General features: G+C 35.3%; 1 protein-coding gene across 1 annotated transcript; it reads right to left on the bottom strand.

Moving 5' to 3' along the window:
• Positions 1-10,762: 10,762 nt before the first annotated feature.
• On the bottom strand, positions 10,763-17,157 carry LOC103696221 (NADH--cytochrome b5 reductase 1-like). The gene is made up of 9 exons (XM_008777764.6): positions 16,916-17,157; positions 15,890-16,031; positions 15,686-15,776; positions 15,454-15,531; positions 11,987-12,067; positions 11,795-11,884; positions 11,533-11,598; positions 11,172-11,258; positions 10,763-11,016 (listed from the first exon to the last, which is right to left on the bottom strand). The coding sequence occupies exons 1-9, from the start codon at positions 17,022-17,024 to the stop codon at positions 10,924-10,926; spliced, it is 837 nt and encodes a 278-aa protein (XP_008775986.1). The 5' UTR covers positions 17,025-17,157; the 3' UTR covers positions 10,763-10,923.
• Between the last annotated feature and the right edge of the window lie 6,481 nt (positions 17,158-23,638).

Below are 23,638 nucleotides of genomic sequence, written 5' to 3' on the forward strand. Positions count from 1 at the left end.
CATGCAACTTAACTACATATATGTGGGGGTATCAATGAAGGCCAATAACCTGCCAATTAGATTCGACACCGACCCAAAACATAAGGTTTAGATATGAAAAATAAATTATTAGATTGGGTTCGAACCTTCAAATCTGAAACTTGGGCTAATTAGATACGTACATAAAATATGAATATATGCTTACTTGCACTCATACAGACATATATATAGGACGGTGGACTATATACTTTGTGTTAACTCCTTGAAAAAGAGTTAACCATTTAAACTCAATGTTGGACTATCAAAATTCAAAATCCAAACCATTGAATATGATCTAAGCTATTAAAAAAGCTTAGAAACCAAAATTCATATGTTTTAGTGGTCTCTAATCAAACATGAAATAAAATGCCGCTAATGGACAATTTGAATATCATGATACTATATTTTACTGTAATTTAATAATCAAATCTAGTGAATTTAAATCCAACCCTATTTCAAAATGTAGAGATCATGATTCATAAATTAGATTTTCAATTTATATGTTCTATCTTATATTTTTACCACACTAATATAGTTGGTATTGTTTATTTTTTATCATCTTGATATATAGGTTAGAGATCACCAAAATATGTAAATTTAATTTCTAGATATCTTTTTTGTAGTGTATATCACATTCAACAATTTGGATCTTCAATTTGAGTAGCTTTTCATCCTTTTACAGGAAATGAACACAAAGTATGTAGTGCAACTCATATATATGTATGTTGTGTGTGTACATTTGTATATATGTATATATGTATGTAAGATAACATTCTTGATGTATTGAATAATTTGAAAAAATAATCTGAAAGTATAGAAAGCAACTTTCTAGATACTTGATTTCAGTCTGAAACCCGACATGATATCCAACCTTTTTGGGTTTAATATTGGATACACGTATAGAGCTTTAGATTTGGGTTTGAATCTTACAAATATATTTTGACTTTGGATATGGTTTGGATCACCGATCCAAACCTGGCCGACTGACATCCATACATGTGCAAAGGCATTTGCTTTCAGTAATATCTTTCTTTTTTCTACTTTAGAGGTCGGAGTTTTGTGATATTACTTAGGCAAAACAAGAATTGAGATCGCTTCTATTTGATATTCTAAGTAATCAGTTATCTATTGAACTCATTTAGTTCATAGGAAGAATTTTTGTTCATTGAAATGTTTTTCTTAAAAAGCTGATGTCCAGGTATATGATGTCTATGAAAGTGATTTTTGCATATTTGGTTGACCATAGAAAAGTGCATGGCACATTTCAGAGGGACTTATATTTGGTTGAGCATTTATTTTCTTAAAAAAAATCTAAAAAATACCGTTATACCCTTAATAAAGAAAAAAAAATTTTATCACATTCTATCTAAAAGCTTAAGGGCATATTTAGAAAAAAAAAATCTCCACTTTTCAGACCATGGAAATTGGACTTTTTCATATCCTATATAATTTTTTTTCTCATAAAATATAGAAATCATATTCCTATGAAAAAGCTATTTCTTATCTCTCTCCTTTGAAAACTCAATCAAGCATAAGGCATTTCTTTATTTTTTCTGTTGACCACATTTTTCCCTCTCCACTTCCCACAACCCAAAAATGAGTCAGGGTTAAGGGCAAATCTAAAACTTTCAGCCCCTCTTTTGTCATGTAAAGAGCTGAAGGTTAAATTTCTCAAGGACAAACAGTTAAATTCATGTAAATCTAAGGACTATGACATTCTCTCTCTGTCTCTGTACGTGTGTGTGTGTGTGCCCATTTTTATGTGCGGGCATTTTGTGTTTGTTTATGCATGGGGGGGGAGGGACAAGAAAAGGAAGGAAAGGCACCATTTAAAGTTGGCAGCCTTGCAGCAAACAAAACCCAGCACAAGATGATCAATTTCCAACTCTTCCATGGAGCATCAGTGGAGATAGAATCGAATCAGGCGAGGGACAAGAAAAGGAAGTAGAGGCATCATTTAAAGTTGGCAGCCTTACAGCAAACAAAACCCAGCAAAAGATGATCAATTTCCAACTCTTCCAATATAGATGGGTGGCATGGAAGGAGACCCGCCATAGTATCAAGGTCCGTCTGGTAGTTATGCAATTTAATGTGTTGAAAGAAGAAAAATCTTTTGAAAAAAATCTGCACATGTGCTCACCACTAAAAGTATAATTGGAAGGATGGCTTTGGATGGGAGAGGAGAGAAATAGGGTCTTATCATCCATTCCATTTGCCATATAATGATAGGATGCGCCATATATCCTTGATTTCTTGTAAAGAAAAATTAAAAGCATGTTTCCATCATTGTCATTTTATTTTTATTTTCTAAACAAAGAATTGTAAAAATCAAGACAAAAACATAAGTTTAATCATTTTTATTTTCTTTAAAATTATTTTTTATTCTAGAAATGAAAGTAAGTAATTTTTATTTTCATTATTTGTGAAAGCAATGCATATTTTTTACCATCTCCACCGCCACCATGCTTCTAACATCGTCCTTGTCCTTAGCACCATCATTGTCGCTACTGTTGCCACCATCATCTCGATTACAAATGCTACTACCACAACCACTACCATTACCATTGTTAGCCTCACCATCTCTATCACACCATCACCTCTACCATTCTATATCACCGTATTTATTATACCACCGCCGCCGCCACATTACCTATGCTGCTGCTATATAGCTTATACTCCATTGTGCTATCACTACCAGCACCATTATTACCATCATTATTTTCATCACCACTATCATCATCTTGACTGACATAATCATATTTATGATTCTAACAATAATTGACTCTACTAAATATATTTATATTTTTAAAATTTAAATATAAATTAGATTTAAGTTTTTATATTTGAAAATAGAAAATAAAGGCCATGCTAAATGGCATCTAATATGCTAGGCTCGCTTCCTCCATGGCTGATTATTTAGAAGGTGAGGAAGGGGAGATGATAGCAACAACTTTCATGCATAATGGGATCCATAAGGAAGAAGGTACATGTAAGACAAATTTGATGTACAAGATGAAGACATAGAAATTTGGGAGCCAAAAAAAAAAAAAACAAAGAAAGAAAAAGAACTTCAAGAAAGTAAAAATGGGGCAGGAGAGCATAGTTTTAAAAAAATAATAATTTAAAAATTTAAAGAAGGAACTAAAGGAAAAAGAAAGAAAGAAAATAGGGTTGGAAAGGAGGAACAAAAATCATATGGGTGGGCACTATAGAAGAAAATATAGTATGAACTTCCTATTTTGCCACATTTTTATAATGATCATTTTCAAAAAGAAACCCAAAAGTCAAGACTTCTTTTTATAACCGAGATGTCAATTTTGTGATTAAAAAAGCTATAAAAAGAAAGAAATCGTGTGCGGCATCTTTTTTCTTTTTTATTTTGAGAACATACTTTTTACTGACACACACTACATAGCCTGGTGATACACACCAAGCAAACTAGTCATTTAGCAAGCTAATATATATCTCTAGGTACATCGGTACACAGTTTTTAAAATATAATATTCACTAGTATATAGTCAGGCCAGATAATATACAATAAATTAGTGATATAGCTAGGGGTGGCAAAATATGACCCGACCCGCCAACTCGACCCGTGTTCGACCCGCCATAAACAGGTTTGTATTTGGCCTAACAGGTTCGGGTCGTAAACAGGTTGACCCGTTTAACCTGTTTATTAATTGGATCGGATACGAGTTTTAGATGTCTGACCCGTTTAACCCGTTTAATCTGTTTAACTATTGGGCTGATAGATGAGAGTCATAACCCACAAGATAAAGTCCAGAGCCGACCCAACTCCCCGCCTAAGCCCGATTTCACTCCATAGCCCGATTTCACTGTCTAGGCCCGATTCACTCAGCCCGATTCAGCCCGATTTTAGAATTAGGATTTAGGGTTTGTGAAACATTGAAATGGCGCCGCCGAGCTCTATTCCCTCAGCCCCTCCCCGAGTCTCCTCTCCTCCGAACCTCAAGTCCACCTCCCCATGGCTATTCTCTCCTCCTCTTCTCGCCCTTCTCCTCTTCCTTCTCCTCCACCCTTTCTCCTCCTCTTCCAAATCGACAATTCTCGCCCTTCTCCTCCACCCTTCCTCCTCCTCCTCCAAATCGACGGTTCTCGCCCTTCTCCTCCTCCTCCTCCTCCCTCTCCTCCACCCTTCTTCCTCCTCCTCCAAATCGACGGCTCCGAAGAAGCCTTATTCCAGATCCAACGGCGTTGAGGTCGTCGGAGACGCGGCAAGACAGAGTCCGCGGCGACGCGGCAAGGCGGAGTCCGTGGGTGGTACGGGGTGGCGGCTCGGGCGCAGCCATGGCGAGGGAGGCCGATCGGGGAAGAAGATGAGCAGTTTTTTTTTCTCCTTTACCTTTCTGCCTCTCTCTCTCTCGGTCTCTCCTCTCTCTCTCTCTCTCTCTCGGTCTCTACTCTCTCCTCTTCCTCTCTCTCTCTCTCAAGTCTTTTCCCCTCCCATCCCGCCGACCCTCATCTTTTTTCTTTTTTTTATTCTTAAACGGGTCTTAAACGGGTCGGGTCAGATGACCTGTTTATTAAACAGGTCAGATTCAGGTTGTAATTCCTGACCTATTTAATAAACAAGTCGGGTTCAAATTTATAATTTTTTGACCCGATTTGTATCTGACCCGACCCGATTGCCGCCCCTAGATATAGCAACCTAATATATATAGTCAAGCAAACTAATACACAATTTTCAGAATATCATATTCATCAATATATACTACATGGTCAGATGATACATAATTGTTGATTTCTTAATGTGTACTGTAAGCTTCTTTGACACACACTTAGCAATGATTTAATACACTTCCAAATAAATCGATACATAGTTTTCAGATTATGCTTTTTACTAGGAGACACCATATGGCCAGATAATACATACTAAGCAAATTAGTTATTTAATAAGCCAATACATACCTCTAGAAAAATCAATACATAATTTTCAAAATTACATACATACCATTCATTAGATTTTATAAAAATCCTAAAAAAGAGTGGAGGGGGAGACAAACTCGAAAAGGAGAAGAAAGAGCTCATGGATGAGAGAGATAACTTGATGAGAAAGAGGATGGATGGAAAAGCTTGATGAGGAAGAAAGCGGATATGACATGTGATTTTTTTTTTCTTTTTTAATCATGGTCCTGATGACTCCACTAGTAGAAAAGTTCATAACTTTTAAGTTTTTTTATTTAAGATGGTCGGTAAGAGTTGCATGGCATAATAGAGTTTGCCCTATATTTTCTTCTCTGATGTCCGTCCCATATGATTTTTTCTGGGGGAAACAGATGCTGCAATCTTATTTGTTCTTTATATGTGGAATAATTGATTGCTAAAGAGTAGGAAACCTCAAATTTTAAATGTTGGGAAGTGCATGGCCCAATCCGCTTTGTCTACCAATAAATAGCAGTCTTGCATTTTTCCGACTGGGCATGGGGTTTCCCGCCCAACCCGTAATATAATAGAAGGACCAAAAACCATGACTCAACGAGATTGCCTCGCGAGTGTCACACCCCTCTTTTTAGTGACACATCATGTCTCTCTCTAGCTTTTCTCTTATTTTTTGTTCATGGAATATTAAGTTTTTTTTTTTATTTTCAATTTTTCTTTAAGTACAAGAGACCAAGTTTTTTAAAGTCTTAGTCTTACAAAATTAACAATAATCTATACTTATAAGAATCTGGCTATCAATTTTTGTTACAAAAATATTTTTACGTCCTCTCTTTGCTAATATATGAAAAATATAATTAAAAGGTGAAATATATCAATCACTTGCATCTCTATTTGTTTATGCATCTCTACCACTAGTTTGTCCTACATATCTCAACTTAATTAGACTGTATTTTAAGGGGGAAAAACTCTATTTATTAATTCTTAAAATTTAAAAATAAGTAAAATATTGCTATACTTTCTAATATACATTAATTTATCTTGCTTATTCCAAATTTTTTAAATTTTCTTATGAATAATTCCTAAAACTTGCTTATATATCTATAATCAAATTTACAGGCATCACCTAAAGTATAGCAAACGAGCAGACAAGGAGAGTAAAGGTCTATGGGTCCAATCCAAATGGCTCTCGTAAAAATGGAACTTCGAATCTCAAAAGTAGATGCTTGGACCACAGCACCAATGGAAAGTGACAAAAGATTGTGATGCTTCACGAGGTACACGGGTCATGCTGTTCTCTCTCCTTTTTTTTTTTTGGGTACATAGTCATGTTGCTCTTTGAAAATGCTTTCATGAATTGGGTGGCTCTGCCTCTCTTTTATATAAAGAAGATAAATGAATAAGAAAAGTTAATCCTCTCTGAAAATTATAATGATACAAGTTTGAGTTCCATCCATAGAATTACTTTCACTCAAAACAAAAAAAAAAAAAAAGAAGAGAAAAGTTAATCCTATCTGATTGATTATAATGATACATCTTCCTTTGTGGAAACCAACATCTTTGTTAGATCTAGTTTAGTTTAAAAATTAAAAAAAATGCATCAAAAATTAAATAAAGCTTAGCGAGCAGAATTAGCATTCTAAGTGCCAAGGACAATTGTTTCCAAAAAAAGATGTGTCGAGTATAATTTTTATACTAAAACAGTTTCGTATCCCATCCGTAAAATTTCTTTCCCTCAAATCTAAAAAAAGAGAAAAATTAATCCTACTGATCAATTATAATGATACAAGCTCCCTTCTGCAAACCAGCATTTTTGTTGGATTTAGTTTAAATTAAGATAGGAAAATTGCATCTAAAATTAAATAAAGGTTTGTGAGTAGAATTTGAATTCTAAGGGAGTATAATTCTTATACTAAAACAGTTTCAAATTTCATCCCGAGAATTACTTTCACTCAAAATAAAAAAGAGAAAAGTTAATTCTATCTGATCAGTTGTAACGGTGCAAGCTTAGTTGTGCAAACTAGCAATTTTTCTTTTTTTACAAAGATTGATGATTCATACAATTCTAGTACGGACACATTTAAGAAAGTCAAAAAACAGCAAATCAATGAGCGCTCTAGGCAACTTCCTTTTTCTAACCCATAGGGCACCTCCGGAGTGATTAGCCAAATACGAGGCTGCCCAGTCTACAGCCATGTTAGCCTCTCTATAAACATGCTTAACCTGAAATGCCACGCCTCACAAACCAGCATATTTCTTAAATTTAGTTTAAATTAATAATAGAAAAAATGTATCTAAATTTACTGCCATCTCCAATATTATTTTTTTCCATATGCTCTACATTTTCATCTAACCTAACGGGCAAATCATATAAATGGTCCAAAATAAATGAAATCGTGCTTGTAAATATCATCTTTCTTTTAACATTCACTGAGAAATTGCATCATAGCAAAGCCCCTTTTTAAGGACTCCTCACCCAATTAATTGAATCCTTTTACTCCCCATTATGCTTGACATTTTAGGTGAAGCATGTGGATTGAGTCAACAAAGAAATAAATAGCCTAATTCCTATCAATTATGTATTCAAATTAATGAAGAGAATGACTTGTAATAGGCCAAATTATGACAAAGCAACATTACAAAACTAACAATAATTGAAACCCTCTTTAATAAAATTTCACCCCAAGGAAGTCTATATCTTCTTGTGGCATTTATTATTTCATCAACCAATTTTCAAATTAACTTCTTCATGAAAGCATGCAAGACCAGCTTTAAAAGTGACCTCCACATTTTAAAAATTTTATATCTGGGGCCAAGATGTATTATGTTAGAAGTCACCTAGTCTTCCCTAACTAATCCCCTTCTCAGGTCTCAACTATCACAAATCATCATCATGCATCATCATTATGATTTCCATATTTGAGGGAAATATGCTTTGACAATGGATGTGTAAGAAAATCAAAGTTTGACCCTACCACACAAAACTCTCATATCAAAACTATTTTGACCTAATACAAACTCTACATATTCTAATAAACTTAAAATAGATATAGAACCTTATTTTGCACCAATGCAGATTTTAGAGGCTCAAGATGAAAGGGAGACTAGACAACTCCTTGGAGGAGAGGGTAATTATTTCCAACATTGTTATCCATCGGATCTACATATGAAGTATGAGAGCCTTTTGTAGATAAATAAAGCCATTGAACCTTGATCCATATAGAATGAAAAAGGCCAGAAATCCCATCTACCATCATTTTCTTCTAGACATGTGCAATGCAAATTAGAAAAAAATAGATATAATAAAAAGAAATATAAACAAATTAAAAATTAGGAAATAGAAAGTTAGAATAATAAAAATAAAATAAAGATTATGAAAAAGAAATATGGTTAGCATTAGTTAAAAATAATGAAAATAGAGAATAAAATAGAAACAAAAATAAAATCTTCAAAGACCAAGTACAAATAAAATAGAAAATACAAATAAAATGAATAAAATCAATTAAAACAACAATCAAACAATAGAAGGTTATTTTTATATAGTATAGATTCTTGATTTCTCTTTCTTAACTCCTCCTACTCGAGTATTAATCTATGTCTAAATAGGGAGCACCACCAACCCATTAATCACTTGCCTTCTTGGAAGACCATAAAAAATCTCTCTTACTCTCTCTCTCCCCCTCTCTCTCTAACTATTTCTATTTACCCAAAAATAAAACTGGAGATCAGAGAAATCGATAGATGGCCAATAATATTACAACGATCAATGTATAGTTTAATTATTTCTATCAGTGCATGACACATGGGGAAATCATTGGTCATTGTTGCCAATGTTTTAGCCTCTACTGCTTTTAATCTAAATGAGAATTTTGTCTGGACCTTGGATTTCAACATTTGATATTTGGGAATGAGCAACACCTAATGCTAGATGAGATATATTTGAGTGTTTGTAACTAGGATTGGCCACTTTTCCCACAAAAAAGGGAAATAATTCTAGCCACTTATCATCTACATAGAAAGCCGAAACAGGTCATTTGTTGTCTCCCAAAAGTTAACTAGCAAAACAGAATTTACCTCTCTTTTTTTCTAACAAATACTAAAAAAGACCTATTTGGATACTTTCATTAGTCATGCAACTATGTACTCCCATCCCTTCGTAAATATGGAAGTATTGGATGAGAGGAGGTAAAGGTAATATATTGAATTTTACTCAAAAACAAAGACCCACCGTGCAACGAAATTTGGCTAAAAAGGATGGAATTTGCAAATATGGCGACTTTGAATGTTTCTCTTAAAAATTACTATTTTCAAACTAATTTGGTAGACTCAGATATCAGTGAAATCTAAGTTTACCGACGCATTTTCAACCCTAGGCCTAGTCCACAAAGTCAAGGATGGTGAATGAATGTTAAAATCTTGGTAAACGAGCATAGAATGGCTCAAATGTCTTACATGCAACTTCCTCAGCAAGGAGTCAACGCAAGCACAAAACTCGACAATAATTGATTAATTTCTCCTGAAAGAAATCGAAGTTCTGACCATCAAGGCCCCTCCCTCTGATCTTTTATCCGAATTGTAAAGTTTATAATACTAAACTTCATTTACTCCCCAATCTCATGATATGGTGCCTTTTTCATTTAAGAAGCCGATATTGGTTATTGTTTTTCTCTTTTATTTTTCCGTCGAAGGAGAACAGAGACAACAAGCAGACGTTATAAACAAGATGCATAAGTATGTAGGTCAAATGTCGAAATGGCCATGCAATCCAAGTCAGCTCAGATTATGTGAAAGACTACAAAGAGCAAAATGTTTGGCAGCAAAGAAACCTAAGACCTTCCCCTGTTTATTTTAGAACTACTATGTCCTATTGATCACAACAACTAAAAACCAGTATTTTCCATTACCTGGTGACACCTATGAGATTTTTCAAGACATGGATATCTGTCATCAGTCATTAACTAACTATACATGAGAAATGGCACCTCCAATTCCAAAGAGACTGTATTTATCAAGCTGCTTTTGAAAAAAAATCAAGTGGATGAGTCACAGATAACCATACTGGGCACATGTGAGAAAGGAGAGCAAAAGCATCAATAAGTGTGATCAAATGAGAGAGGAACATTGATGTATATGGTGCACTTTAGTAACAGACTCCCAATATCAGTTGGGCGCACATCTTAATTTGCTCTCATGCAAGCAAAAGTTCAACCAATTGGGATATCCCTATAATCAGATTTATGTAACAAACTATAAAGAAATCAAGAGGTTTAGGATCAAGAAATTCATATTATAATAATAATAGCAAAAAGAGAATAGAGTTAGGCTTGATGACCAAGGACAAGTGATCAATAGTAGTGGAATTCCTATATGAATTTCACTACTATTTTATGCAGGTTTCGTGGTAGCCCTACTTGGTGGTTTTAGGTTCATGGTGTTTCTGCTTCTCAGTTATTCACAATGCCACTGAAAAAAAATAAAAAATCAAAACTTACAGCATTTAGAACTTTGTTTTGAATGTGGTGACTGAAGTGATGGTGGTCAAGTAATGACCATGCCACTTCTTTCAGAGTTGAAAGAGGCCAAGTATCTGGTGTTGTTTACCTTGCATGAAATAAGCCCCCAAATTCAGTATGGAAAGGTCCAACCATGCTTTTTTGACCTTGGCCACCATCCATAAAACATGGGAGGGGAAAAAAGTGCATCATAACACTGGTATAAGTATAGGAAAAATTACGAAATGTTCTGCTATAAGGATTTTGTTGGTGTCCAGCCAGGTTTGATGCAGCTAAAAGGATTTGGTTATGGAAAAGTAGCAAACGAATTGAATTGGCCCATACATCTACTCTTAGTAGTTCAATTGAGTGACAGGTTTCATTGATATGAATTTGAAGCACCAAAATATAGGTTGGTTCTACAAAAGCACAGCATCACAATGAGGTGAAACATTATTATGGTCCTCTTCAACACTTGAGGAGGTTAGAACCATGCCCTGACAAACAAAAATGCTTAAAACTGGAACTGCATCTCCTTTGGATATCCCAAATCATCCAGGTGGGAAGCCATAGCCTTGTTCATGGGAGGTGGGCCACATCTCAGAATCTGCCAATCATCCAACAGAAGCTCAAGCTTTTAAAAACAGGGAAATTAGGAACTAATCAAGCATGAACATCAGAGGATTTGATAGCTCTTGTAACTCTGCTTACAACTGCATGTGTGCTCTTACTTGTCCATAAAAAAATATTAAAACATAATACCTGGATGTCAGGTGCTGGTGCAGGACAATGAACTCGAATCATTTCCTTCGAGACAAAACCAACGCCACCATTCCATTGATCAGGGGGCTGATAAATTAACAAGCATGACATCAACACTCCGATAAAAATGTAAATAAAAGAATACAGAGAGACCCAAGACACAGGAACAGGAAAAAGAAACTGAGAGTATAACAGAAACAACAGCTAACAAGCAAACAAAACAATTTAAGCTACTCATTAAACCATCTACTGCGTTACTTCATACTAGAAGAAAACCGAGGCATATACATAATTAGGTGAATGGTAGGCACAATGAACATAATAAAAACTTCCAGGGGAGATCAATCTGCGGGAAGTAGACCTGATTTAACACGTAATAGACTTTGAAGCGAGTTGGGTAGTTGCTGGCAAGGCCGTCAAGTTCTTCCTGCATTTATTAGCAGTTAAAAAAAAATCAGCATGCTTCTGATAAAAGTAAAATACAGACATCTGCCAGTAACTAACCAACTCATACTAATTACAAAAGTATGATACTATTCAATAATTACAAAAACCTATCTGCAGTTAGGAAAATTTAACCACAATGAAATTTTAAAATAAGATTGCAGTTTAGGTAATGCTACCTTAAGAAGGATATCTTCATACGTGACATTAGCATAGATAAGATAAACCTCCGTTTTGTCCTTTGGGTTTTCTAGTATTGCCCTCGTAACCTGGGATTTATGCAGAATGAGGAATTGAGGAATACAACTAAAATGGGTTGAGTTGTTTAGGTCCACTGATACCACAAAGACATGCAAGTCAATCCAATTTACCTGAAACATTGGAGTTATACCAGATCCTCCAGCTATCATTCCAAATGCTCTGACTTGCCCAGGTTGGTACCTAAAACGCCCCTAGAAGCATTGAAGGCACTATATGTTATCTGATACAATTTTAACCATGAAAAAAAAGCAGGTATAAAGGCACTAATTAAGCAACTTCTTTTAGAATACTGTATCAAGACCACTTCATTCGAATGCATGATCACCCAACTATGTTAAACACTGAATGATGCTAGAGTAACATCTGATCTATGTATGACTAAAAGAGAATACATTCCAGACAGAAAAATAGGTATAAACAGAACAATATAAACGGTAAGTTTAAGTGCCAAAAATTTGCTCCCTGCTTTATGAGCTTAAATTGGGTCAACAATAACATTTTCCTTTCCATCAGTTAAGTCTTTCAAACACTCTGGCAGACCCCTCGTGACCCTAAGTTGCCTTTGCTACAAAATCAGTACCAGCATCCAAATGGCTGGTGTTAGGTTGAGAGATTGCCTTGATCATTCATACTCCTATCCATTAAGCAAACCTCAGATAAATGACATAAAGCTCTTGGTGCTTTTAGGATAAGTATAAACAGTTGTGCTGAAATGAAAGTAGCAAACAAAAAAATATCCCCATAAAAAGTAAAATAAAATAACATAAAATAAAAAGAAGCAGAGGGAGGGGGAGTAGAATGTTGTTTTCAAATTTGCATCTCTCCCTCATCTCTTTTCCTTTCCTTCCCCTCCAGCATTAGCATTACAACCATGAACCCCTCCTCTCTCTCATATGCAAAAGTACTGCTTTCCAAATTTAAACATCCCAATAATCTACATGGATGGTAACAGATCTCCATGATACTCTTTTCAAAACAGTGGTTTTATTTAAAAAGTTGTAAAAGATAAAAGTGAGTAAACAGTGAGCAGTAGAAAACAAAACCAGAAATTGAAATAAAAAGAGAAGTAACAACAGATTTATTGGCCAACTGTTCACAGATATTTCCCTATGTTTTCAAAAGGCAACCATTGTGTGTATCCAGTTGTGGCACCATATGATGCCTTAGCAGTCTGCGGACACTTGTAAATTGATAATAACAAGCAAAAAAAAAAATGAAAATTAGAAATGATTTGGTAAAGTTTAGAAATAATGAGAATGCAATGGATGTGAACTTAGATAGAAATGATATGCATATTTAATAATCAATTCAAATAAATGAACCAGTTTCCTTTCTCATGGACACCTCCGAAAATAGGGCCAACTAATTTCACAAATCGGGACTTAGTAGCCATTATCCTATCGTAAGAAAACCAGCACTAGAATCTTTTTGATCTCAAATCTACACCCACTTTCTAATCGCTTCCGTACTAAAAGTGTTTCCAAAATATCTGCTTCCCGTACCTACGCCCACTCGCACACCCACTCCCAATTCTAGGAGCTAAAAACTGGGATAGTATATCTTTGCAAAAAGTTAGTGTATATTCATGCATACACACCTATATACACATCTGTTTATGCATATTACAATAACAAAAACATATATACAAATACATACAGTTATAAATATCTATATACGTACATACGAATGCCACATGATTTAAGTGCCAAGCTTTTGTTTTAAAATTTTTTTTTTGGCAAAATAATGTTGTGTCTGAAGATATAGATATCCAAAAGTCTTGAGCCTAATGATTTGATCAAAGTTTATATTGTGGCCAATATTTTGGCTGAGATATCGGTTCGTATCGGTATTAAGCAGTCATTCATATGATATAATTTATATCTAGGCCATTACTATATTTGCTGCTATAAACCCATATAATCCAAATATGCCAGCCAATATGATATCAAAATATCAGTTGAGATTTTGTAGTTTGCTTCTTAGAATTTTAAAATAATAATTAACTAGTAATTATTCAAATTAGCTGCTAAATATGAAAGTTAATCAAAACATCGAAATTAATCTGTGTTTTACTTTTTAAGTAAAAATGTTATCATATACTCATGAGAAATTAACTTTAAATAAAACTGCTGATATGCATCGAAAATCAATATGCTCATGAAGCCAAAAGATACCCAACATGGTTGCTTTCCTGCATTTAACTAATCAGAAGGATCTGAGATTAGAGAATCTATGAATTTGAAAAGATGAAGGGCAAATAAAGATGATCTAGTAGGAATCAAGAAAAAAACATGTTCCAAATGAATGCATTAACTAAAGGTATAAGGAGCAGTATCAAGTTTGAAAATAACTTATATGAGGCAAGGAAGTTTCTGGTGCTTGTGGGACTCTATACCCTTACAATATAAATCTATCATTACGAGCTTAGATTTCATAATCAGGAGAAGTCTTATTGTATAATAGTAGTTAATGATGTTATGCTGATTAAAGCATGGTTAAATGCCAATAAAATTAAAAAAAATAGGCAATAAAGTTATAGGCTAGTCAGAGCAAACAAGTATATTTAAATGGGGCGAGCGTGCAGGTGTGCACATGTATGCATTCGCAGTATATATTAATAGTCAATGGACATATAAAAGCAAGAGCAATGATTGTCATTGTGTCGATTCTGTTAGGCATACAAAGGGAGAACAAACAAGGATGCAAGCTGTATAATTTCTGATCATGGATGCGGCAAGCTGCTTACGTACACTTAATGCATCACAGGTTTATAAGGATTACATAGTATAGCCAACAATTATCTAACATCTTGGTGGTCTTCAAGGGTTCTGTTTTGAAGTTAGGGCTACCAATGTAATCAAAGAGTGCAGTTTTCCTATAAGAAATATTTATAATGTGTAAAAGCAGAGGCCTATACCAGAAGACAAATTATGCAAATTTTGTGGCAATCCACTGCAAAAGAGTCGTTACAATTGTCAACTATTGGTGTAACAAGAAAATGTTAATATAGGCTTCTCTAATGGATTTAAAGTCTTGGGTAAAAAGAAAGGTGCATGTGAGCAAGTGAATTTCTCCTGGAGATGACAAGCATTAACATGAATTTCTAGCATAATGGAGAAGCTAAGTGCTAGAAACAACAAATGTTGGATTGACCTAGAAAGCCATGGTTGCACAAGCCATGAACTGAAAAGGCAATGCAAGTATCACAAAAAAGCATCTGATAAAATTCGTGCTGGCACAGAGCATGATAAGGTTCCACAGTTTCAAAAATAACAGGAGTCTCCTTTTTTCTCCTCAGTTAATCTACATTTGATACTACAGAGCATCAGACCAAGAAAATACTCAATATCAGTCTACTTTTCTTATTTCTATTGTTTCTGGCTAAAGGTATTTAAAGCAATCATGTATTCTACATCATTTGCTCAAATTTTTTAAATGAAATAGTTTCAGCATCTCTATTTTCCAGGGGAATGAATTAATTTTAATGAAAAAGGCACTCCACAAAAATCGAATGTTTTCAATGTAGTGAAACATCTGGTTGATACATGCATTCCCACAAGAAAATAAGAATGAATACCTTAGGGCCTTTTACAGATAAGTAATCTCCAACTCGCATTTCGCGGAAATGATGGGACATTCGCCCTTGAGGATACATCTACACAATAAGAAAAAGTCAACTCTAGTGAATGATGCTAGATGACCCTAGTACTGTTATTTTTAAGACAAGAATGGTTGAGAATTTGAAGCATGAACTTTATGGTTTATATTCAAAGAATAAGTGTGCCAAAGTTCAATTGAGATCCGCATACCTTTATAACAAGTTCAAAGTAACCAACATCTGAATCCAGAGTAGTTGGGGTATATGGTTTAATAACTTCTTCACCAAGACTATCCTTTCCCCTATGAGAATCAATGATACAATTTCAATTACAATGAGAAAATCACTCAATAAAATTCAAAATGTAATTGTGATGGGGGTGTGAATGGCAAGCATGTAACCAAGATGAACCAACCTGCAACTGATATGTTGTCCAATAGGAAGACCCAGAACAGATGTAGGTGTAGGAAGAGCAAACTGGAACTTGGCCACATTATGACTCAGGTGCCTTTTTTCCACGAGTTTGAAATCCTTGAAGTTTTCAGGGTCCAAGCAACCTGTTGTAGTAAGATAATCATCCCTATGAGCAAAGATTTCTATACCTTTTTCTTCCCAATAATCAATGACCATTAGAATTCACAACAATAACAATATGAAACCTAATTTCCACATACTGTATAAGAGCTTAGATATGTGAATGATGGAATTTTCAAGCAGACAACTAATCATCAAAAAAACCTATGAAACTACAGAGAAGTGATGTATTTCAATAAGGTTCATTTTACAAATCTAAGATTTACATAATTTTATTAACCTGTTGTAGTAAGATAATCATCCCTATGAGCAAAGATTTCTATACCTTTTTCTTCCCAATAATCAATGACCATTAGAATTCACAACAATAATAATATGAAACCTAATTCCCACGTACTGTATAAGAGCTTAGATATGTGAATGATGGAATTTTCGAGCAGACAACTAATCATCAAAAAAACTTACGAAACTACAGAGAAGTGATGTATTTCAATAAGGTTCATTTACAAATCTAAGATTTACATAGTTTTATTAACAAAAAAAAAAACTTTAGAACTGAATCGTTGGCTAAGAAGAGGCATGATCTAGTTATTTTAACAGCATCTGACTTGTAAGAATCTAAAATCTCACAAAGTGATCCACCATCCGACATATAGATAAAACCACCATTCAGCATCCACCAAAACCTTGAACAAACGTTTAAGACAAGCCAGTCAAAGCCATCCAAGAGAGAGAGAGAGAGAGAGAGAGTTGCAAACTTCATATACAATCAACGTTCAAAATACAATCTTTGAATGAATAGAAGCCACCCAAGAAGGCATAAATCGGAAAAAATCGCTTTTTTTTTTTTGGAAAACCCACAGGTGAGGAGAAGAACGAACAAATTCAAACTCATGACGGCCCGTACCCTTGGGTTTCTTTGTGAGGTAGAGGTAGGCAGCGCCAGCGGCGACGGCCACAACGGCGACGGCTATCCCGACAATCTCCACGCTGTGGGACTGCAATGACTCCATCATGGTATACTCTCCACCCACTTCTCCTCTCCTCAATATTTCTCCTTATTTTATAGTCGCCGGGAGAGAGTTGGGGTTTGGTAGAGAAGGGATGGTTAGGAGTAGACAAGATTCTGGCCTCGGGGGTTGGTGTAACGGTGTTTCGAATTTGAAGGCACCTCCCTATCCATCGCTCGGCTTCTAAGATTTCGGGTGGGGACCAGAGAATTGTACATGTCGGGTGTAACTTGTGTGGTGGTAACTGGTAAGTGGTGGCTTTCGGTGGGCCCATTCTCTGTGGAGTCTTAGTTGCTGATGTGGCTAGTAGGTAGCTTTTGTGGTGCTTGGAGGGAGGAGATCTTCGGTGTGGATTCCTTCCGCTCACTGGATGTTGGTCAAATATGGGTGCGGCACAAGGGGTATGTTTTCACTTTTCATGGGACACTGGCATGTATAATCCACGTAATGCACAAATATTTTTTTTCTTTTATTAATATTTTTTAAATATAATATAGTAGTATAATAAATTATAGTAAAGAAAAAAATTTTATAGCCAATTTTTTGGTACAGACTACGTTGTACAATATAGGAAGAAAAAATATAAGAACAAATTTTTCATCTCCATAGTCACGAATTATCTATAGGTGATGTTTGGTACCCAGTAATAAACCAAAGATTAATAGCGATATAAATGGAGATGATGAGATCATTGCATTTGGTTGCCGTAGTGATTTCAAATTTTCTTTACTCCTAAAATTACCGCCCGATCCACTAATGTTAAACACATACTTGAGGACAGGTCTCCAGGATCGCCCCAAGACAATAATGTTGGATGGAAATTTTAGGTCAAAATTGCCGTCATTCTAGCATGAAAATTTATTTCCAAAATTATCGATCTCTCGAAAACAAAGTTTTAGCTGGGAAGGCTTTGATAATCCCTAAAAGAAATTCTTCTGGTTGGGAAGGTTAGATAATCCCCTGAAGATATTTGATGAGTTTTGATTAAAATTTAGTCTTGTTGAATTGGTCTAAAACGATAGGTTTTAATAGTTTGATTTACATTCATGTGTATTTTTCTATGATTTCTTTGAGAATTCTATTTAATAATTGAAAAATATATGGAATATATTAGGGATAGTTTTAATATTACATGGTCAATGATTTTGATTTTTCATGATATACCAAATAAGTTAATCATGAAATTTGAGGATTTTTAATCACTAGAACATAGCATATTGGATATGGTGATATTAGATCATCGAGTTAAAATTATCTTGAAATAAGGATTGCCAGTAATATATATCACTGTAGTTGTCCTATTTGGGTTACCAAACATCACTATAATGTAGAAGAAATAAGGAATGGTCGCATTAATCACCAAACCAAGGGGAAACGAACCTGTAATACAAAAAAGAAAACAAAGCATATCCCAAGTCCAAAAAAAATATTAATTCAAATAGAAAATATAGCACAATAAAAGAAATACATCAATAATATACCAATTTAAAAATCAATCTGAAATAGAAATCAAATAAAATATCAAAACAAATCAACACCCCAAAAAAAGAAAATAAGCAAAGTTTTAAATAATCACTGCATCAAATTCAAATCTAGAAATGAATTCAATGTGAGAAGTAGGGCCAGAAATGGGCTCAAGCCGGCCTAATTAAGGCCCATCGGGCCTTGCAACTTCGAGTCGGGCTATAGGCTAGGCCCGAAAGAGTTCAGACTGAGTTTGTACTTAAATGTAGAACCTATTTATTTTTTTATCAAAATCGAGTATATTATTGGTCCGGCCCAAGCCCGAGCCTAAGCCTGAGTAAAGTCCGAATTCAAGTCTGAACCCATTTGTCTTTGTATACTATTATTTGAAGAGAATGACGAGGCAATAAAGAAAAATAGAATGGGTTAGCTAAAAATGATGTATCATATATCATTTACATTTTATAAATATAAAAATAAGTGTTTTGGGATTTTTTTTTTTTGCAACATCTTTTTGTTTGGCACCTAAATATAAAGCCATCTCTCAATTTTATACTAAATATATAGATGAAAAAAGGTCATCTCATTTCAACTTTGCATTCAATTAACTAAATCCTCCTTGAATTTTGTAACTACAACTATTAAAAAAGAAGAGGCCATCTTGTTTCAAATTCGTATTCAATTAACTAAATCCTCCTTGAATGTTACAACTATAACTGTGAAGATTGTCTTTATATAACTTAGACTTGTCTAGACCCATTATCAACCCTATTTATAAAAATAATCATAGTACTCTATCTGAGCACTTTATATATATACACACACACACATATATATACTCTTAGACGAGTGTTTTACACTACTCTAATTAAGGATGAAAATGCATCGAATAATATCTATCCAGATCTGTTTTTGTATCTGAATCTATTCAGATATAGATAGAAATTTGAGCATTCAACTAATATTCAATTATTCACATCCGTATCTATATCTGATTCTATTGGTAATCCTATTTAATTTTATATGACATTCGTAAATATTAAAAAAAAATAAATGACCATACTAACATACTATTGACTTGATTTATCATGTACTTAGTAATATCTTTAGTTTACAAATGTGAATATAGATATGCTAGTATTCAATCCGATCCGATTTCAGCCCTAATTCTAATGCGAATATATCTTAAAAAATTCAGAAAATTATATATTTCTAAAAGCTCTAGAACCTTGTATCTTCGTTGCCATATCCTTCGGGTCCCACGAACTCGGATATTGGGGTTCACTCTTATTATAAGCATTGCCCCTCTCGCATCCCGGTTGAAATAATAAATCCAAACCAGTAGAAGAAAGTAAACGTGGTTGGTTCCATATGATTACAATAATAAGCTTTTTTCCGTCCAGCCATGGATCCAAACGGCGGTCCGAATCCAGCGTCCGCCAATGGTTTTAGTCGGTCACAACCAGCACCCGGTTTTGGAATTTCAAAACATGGTTCCATGACGGAAGCATTAGCCCAGTTGTCGCACCCCCTCGCTTTGAAACAAAGAATCGGCGGTTTGAGTATCTAATAGCGTTGTCTGTTGATATTTCAGTCATGCAGGGATTCCTCCTGCGAGAAGGGCTGAATTTGTGAGTAAAAAACTGGGGCTCGGATATCTATTCTTCCCCAGATCTCTCCCTGGTGCAACATCTACACTCTCTTATCTTTTTTTTTTTTAAGAAAAAAATAAAGTTTCAGTGGTACCGAACCTGAACAAGAACGTGATTTAGTTAATGTTAAATCTGAATGAGATCGAGATCCTCTGAGCATAAAGGTTTTTTCACTAGCAATATGCCATCCAATGCAATCTCCACCCCTCCCCTGAGAGCCCAACAACCCCCATCTCCGTGCGCAAAATCTAAAACCTGTTCACGGGCGACAAGCTCTGGAAAGTCACTACCTAATTCTCATTATCTCAAGTGATTGAAGATAAATTTTCAGTCTATGTTTACGGTTTGAGTTTCCACAAATACCATGATACTCCTAGAAAATTATCATGATTGAGCTTCCGTCAATGTTGTGGTACTGACGCTACATAAAAACTATGATATTGATTCTCTTGCTAAAAATTTTTCTTGGACTGAAATTAGAAAAAATGATCCGTGCCGTCTCTACAGAAGTTTGCAGTTATATCTATTGCTGCTAAAAATCAGGCCGGCCAAGATGCTGAGCTCGTTGAGCTACTAGAGTACTCGGACGACCAGCTACTCAGTTTGTGGAGGTGGGTCAAAGATCACGACGTGTCTTCGTGGTTGGGGATGCGATGGTTGGATGGTGATGGCCCCAATGCTGTCGGTCGCTCCCGAGGTGATGTTGGACGATGGAGACTGTGCTCGGACCTTTGTTCTAAAGCCGGATCCGACCTGAAATAGTAAAAACAAAAAAAGTTCTGTTACCAAAGAGTGTCCAACAGGAGGACTCTCTAATACCTAAGTGAGACAAACTCTCCTAAAACAATAAAGGTATTGTGACAGCAGCAGAGTGGCGATGCAAGGGAGTAAAAAAGACTCGAGCAATTACTTGGAGGATCCTCCGGGAGTGGTTTATATAAACGAGGGTCAGCATCCATCGTCAAGAAATTCGGGCATGCAAAAAGGCCATTTTTCGTAATCGATCGCACGTCTCGAAGATCATACATGCGCATTTGACTTGTGCATCTTGCTCATTCGCCATGCAGTTATGCAAGCCATTTGCAATTATAGCCGTGTTGTTGCTAACTATAGGAAGAGTTTGAAATTTGAAGGAACTATCTGTATGCCTCTAGGATCAGCCATGTGGTGGGCTTTGACTGGCTAGTTGGAGGCTTCGTGGCTAACTCTCATTGGACAGTTTGCCACATCCGCTACGGTTAGTTTTAACGTGTATAACATCGCCACAAAAATTTGCTTCATCATACACATGTTGAAGTTGAACATTTCTGGATCTCTTAGATCAGTTGCGGTCGGCTGTCTTGCATCTTCGAGAGTTGAAATGCATGATGATAGTGGTTGCCGGTGTTGAAGGAGATGGATCAAAAATTGTCTCTCGGGGATCATGTGAGAATGGTCGAGCTCCTTGGCTATCCTGAAAGCTTCTTCAATGGCCCACACTTCAGTATACATGATAGGGGGTGAAGAGAGATTTTCCTCACCTGCCAATATATGTCATAAGAAACAAAAGAGCCATCCGTGCTATAGTTTACAAAAGGGTGAGGAGGTGGTTCCCGTTGAATCCTTTATGTATGCTATGGCGTGCAATACACAATTTCTAACTATTAGGCTTTGGGTTGTAATCTTAAGACCACAACAAGCATATGAAGGGTCAGGATAAAGATTGAAGTGGTGAAGCCAAGCAAGCATGGGCAGTCTCCCCCATAGCAGTCTCCACAAAAAGGTATGAGTCCAAGGTGCAACCTTCAATTTCCACATGATAGCCCATCCTCTCCATTTCTCGATCATTTGATGCTGCATCTTCTTAGATAAACATTGATTATATGTGGTCTTAGACAAAGGTTTACACACCTGCAAACCAGCCCGAGTCTAATCATTATTCCTATCAACATATGAGAAGGGAAGTTTAACGATTTTATCAATCATCTGCTGATCAAAACTCTAATCCCATGTAGACCTATCCCAACACCCCATTGATCATGGCATCGACATTAATACCATCAGTATCAGTTAACAAAAAGAAGGCTTTAAATTCAAAGGCAGGTTAAATAGTTAAGGACTATGCAAAAGACTAGAATCCCTCCTACTACCAGTTTGTTCTTTCCTCTTTGGGAAATGTTTGGCTATTCCTATAGGATTGGGCTCAAGATCCTATATATAGGATTCGTGGATTGCGCCGTCTATTTTAGCATGGCCTTGTATGAACTAAACTCCATCCAGATCAATCCTGTGGGAAGAAAAAAACAAAACCTATAGGGATCTTTTTTTCTTCCTGCAGCACAAAAGCTAGGATCTGGGTTAGATCTGAACAAACTCTTATAAAATGCAAGCTAGATGGACTAACAAGCCTGACTGCTACAGGATTTTCAGCCCAATCCTATAGAAACATCCAAATAAGCCCTTAATAGGATTGATTCCCCATAAGTTAGGGGTACCGTATGTCATTTGCACCATGCTGACCTATATTGAATCCTACCCATTGAGAATATCTATTTTCAAAACATTAAGACCTAGCTGAGGGATTCATATGCAATACCCTAAGGTGTTATATGAATTGCTCATCAAGTACATGTTTTGTGATATCATATCCGTAACCATTCGGCCTTTTTCCAACAAGCCAAAGTTTTTTTATGACCAACTAAGTTTAGGTATTTAATTTGTACAAGAACTTGATATCATATTTGATATATTATTGATCCAAAAGGATCACCAGATTCAACATGTATCACTTTGACCACTACAGATAATACTAGACTGGATTCAGGAGGAAGATCCATGTCATCAGGAAGTCAAATCACTTGTTGAACTTATGGAGGTCATAACTTGGTTGATGTTTAGTTGGGATGATTTTTTTCCTAATCGGATAACTTTTCAAGCTTTACAATATGGTGCTACTCTTTAAAGGGTGTGGTATACCAAGTAATCAACTGCAAATTCTATATTTTGGGCTTCAAAATAGATTGCTCAAACTGAAAATTTACTTTTTGAAAAAGACTTTGACAGGGCATATCTTCCAATTTCGAAAGAATTAGGTAGAACAACTAAAGGTAAAATCGATGTAAGAGTCGAGATCTACCTCTTGTAGGATTTTAGGTTTTCATGTTTATTTTCACTAGTTATGTCTGTTTTGGAAAAATTGAGCCTTGTTTGATCTAAAAGAGGACTTCTATCAGAATTATGCAAGGGCAGATCTCACTAGCATAAATAGAGGCTATATATCTCAGTTTGTTAATCAATAAAAAAAATGGATCCTAAATCCTACTTTTGATGAATTTTCTATTTTTTTCTTATTTTTTTTGAAAGATTGGAGTTAAAATAGGTTGGTAGAATTATTTCTTCTCCTGGATCAAATCATTGCAATTATCATGAAATAAGAGTGTGAAACTATACAATAACACACATACACATGCTTATGACCATCATTGTTACACCTTAAAATCTATTGAAAAGGAAGTCCAACTACAA

Source organism: Phoenix dactylifera, chromosome 17 (assembly GCF_051530095.1).
Source record: "Phoenix dactylifera cultivar Ajwa chromosome 17, Ajwa_hap1_PhDact_Kaust_v1.1, whole genome shotgun sequence".
NCBI lineage: Eukaryota > Viridiplantae > Streptophyta > Magnoliopsida > Arecales > Arecaceae > Phoenix > Phoenix dactylifera.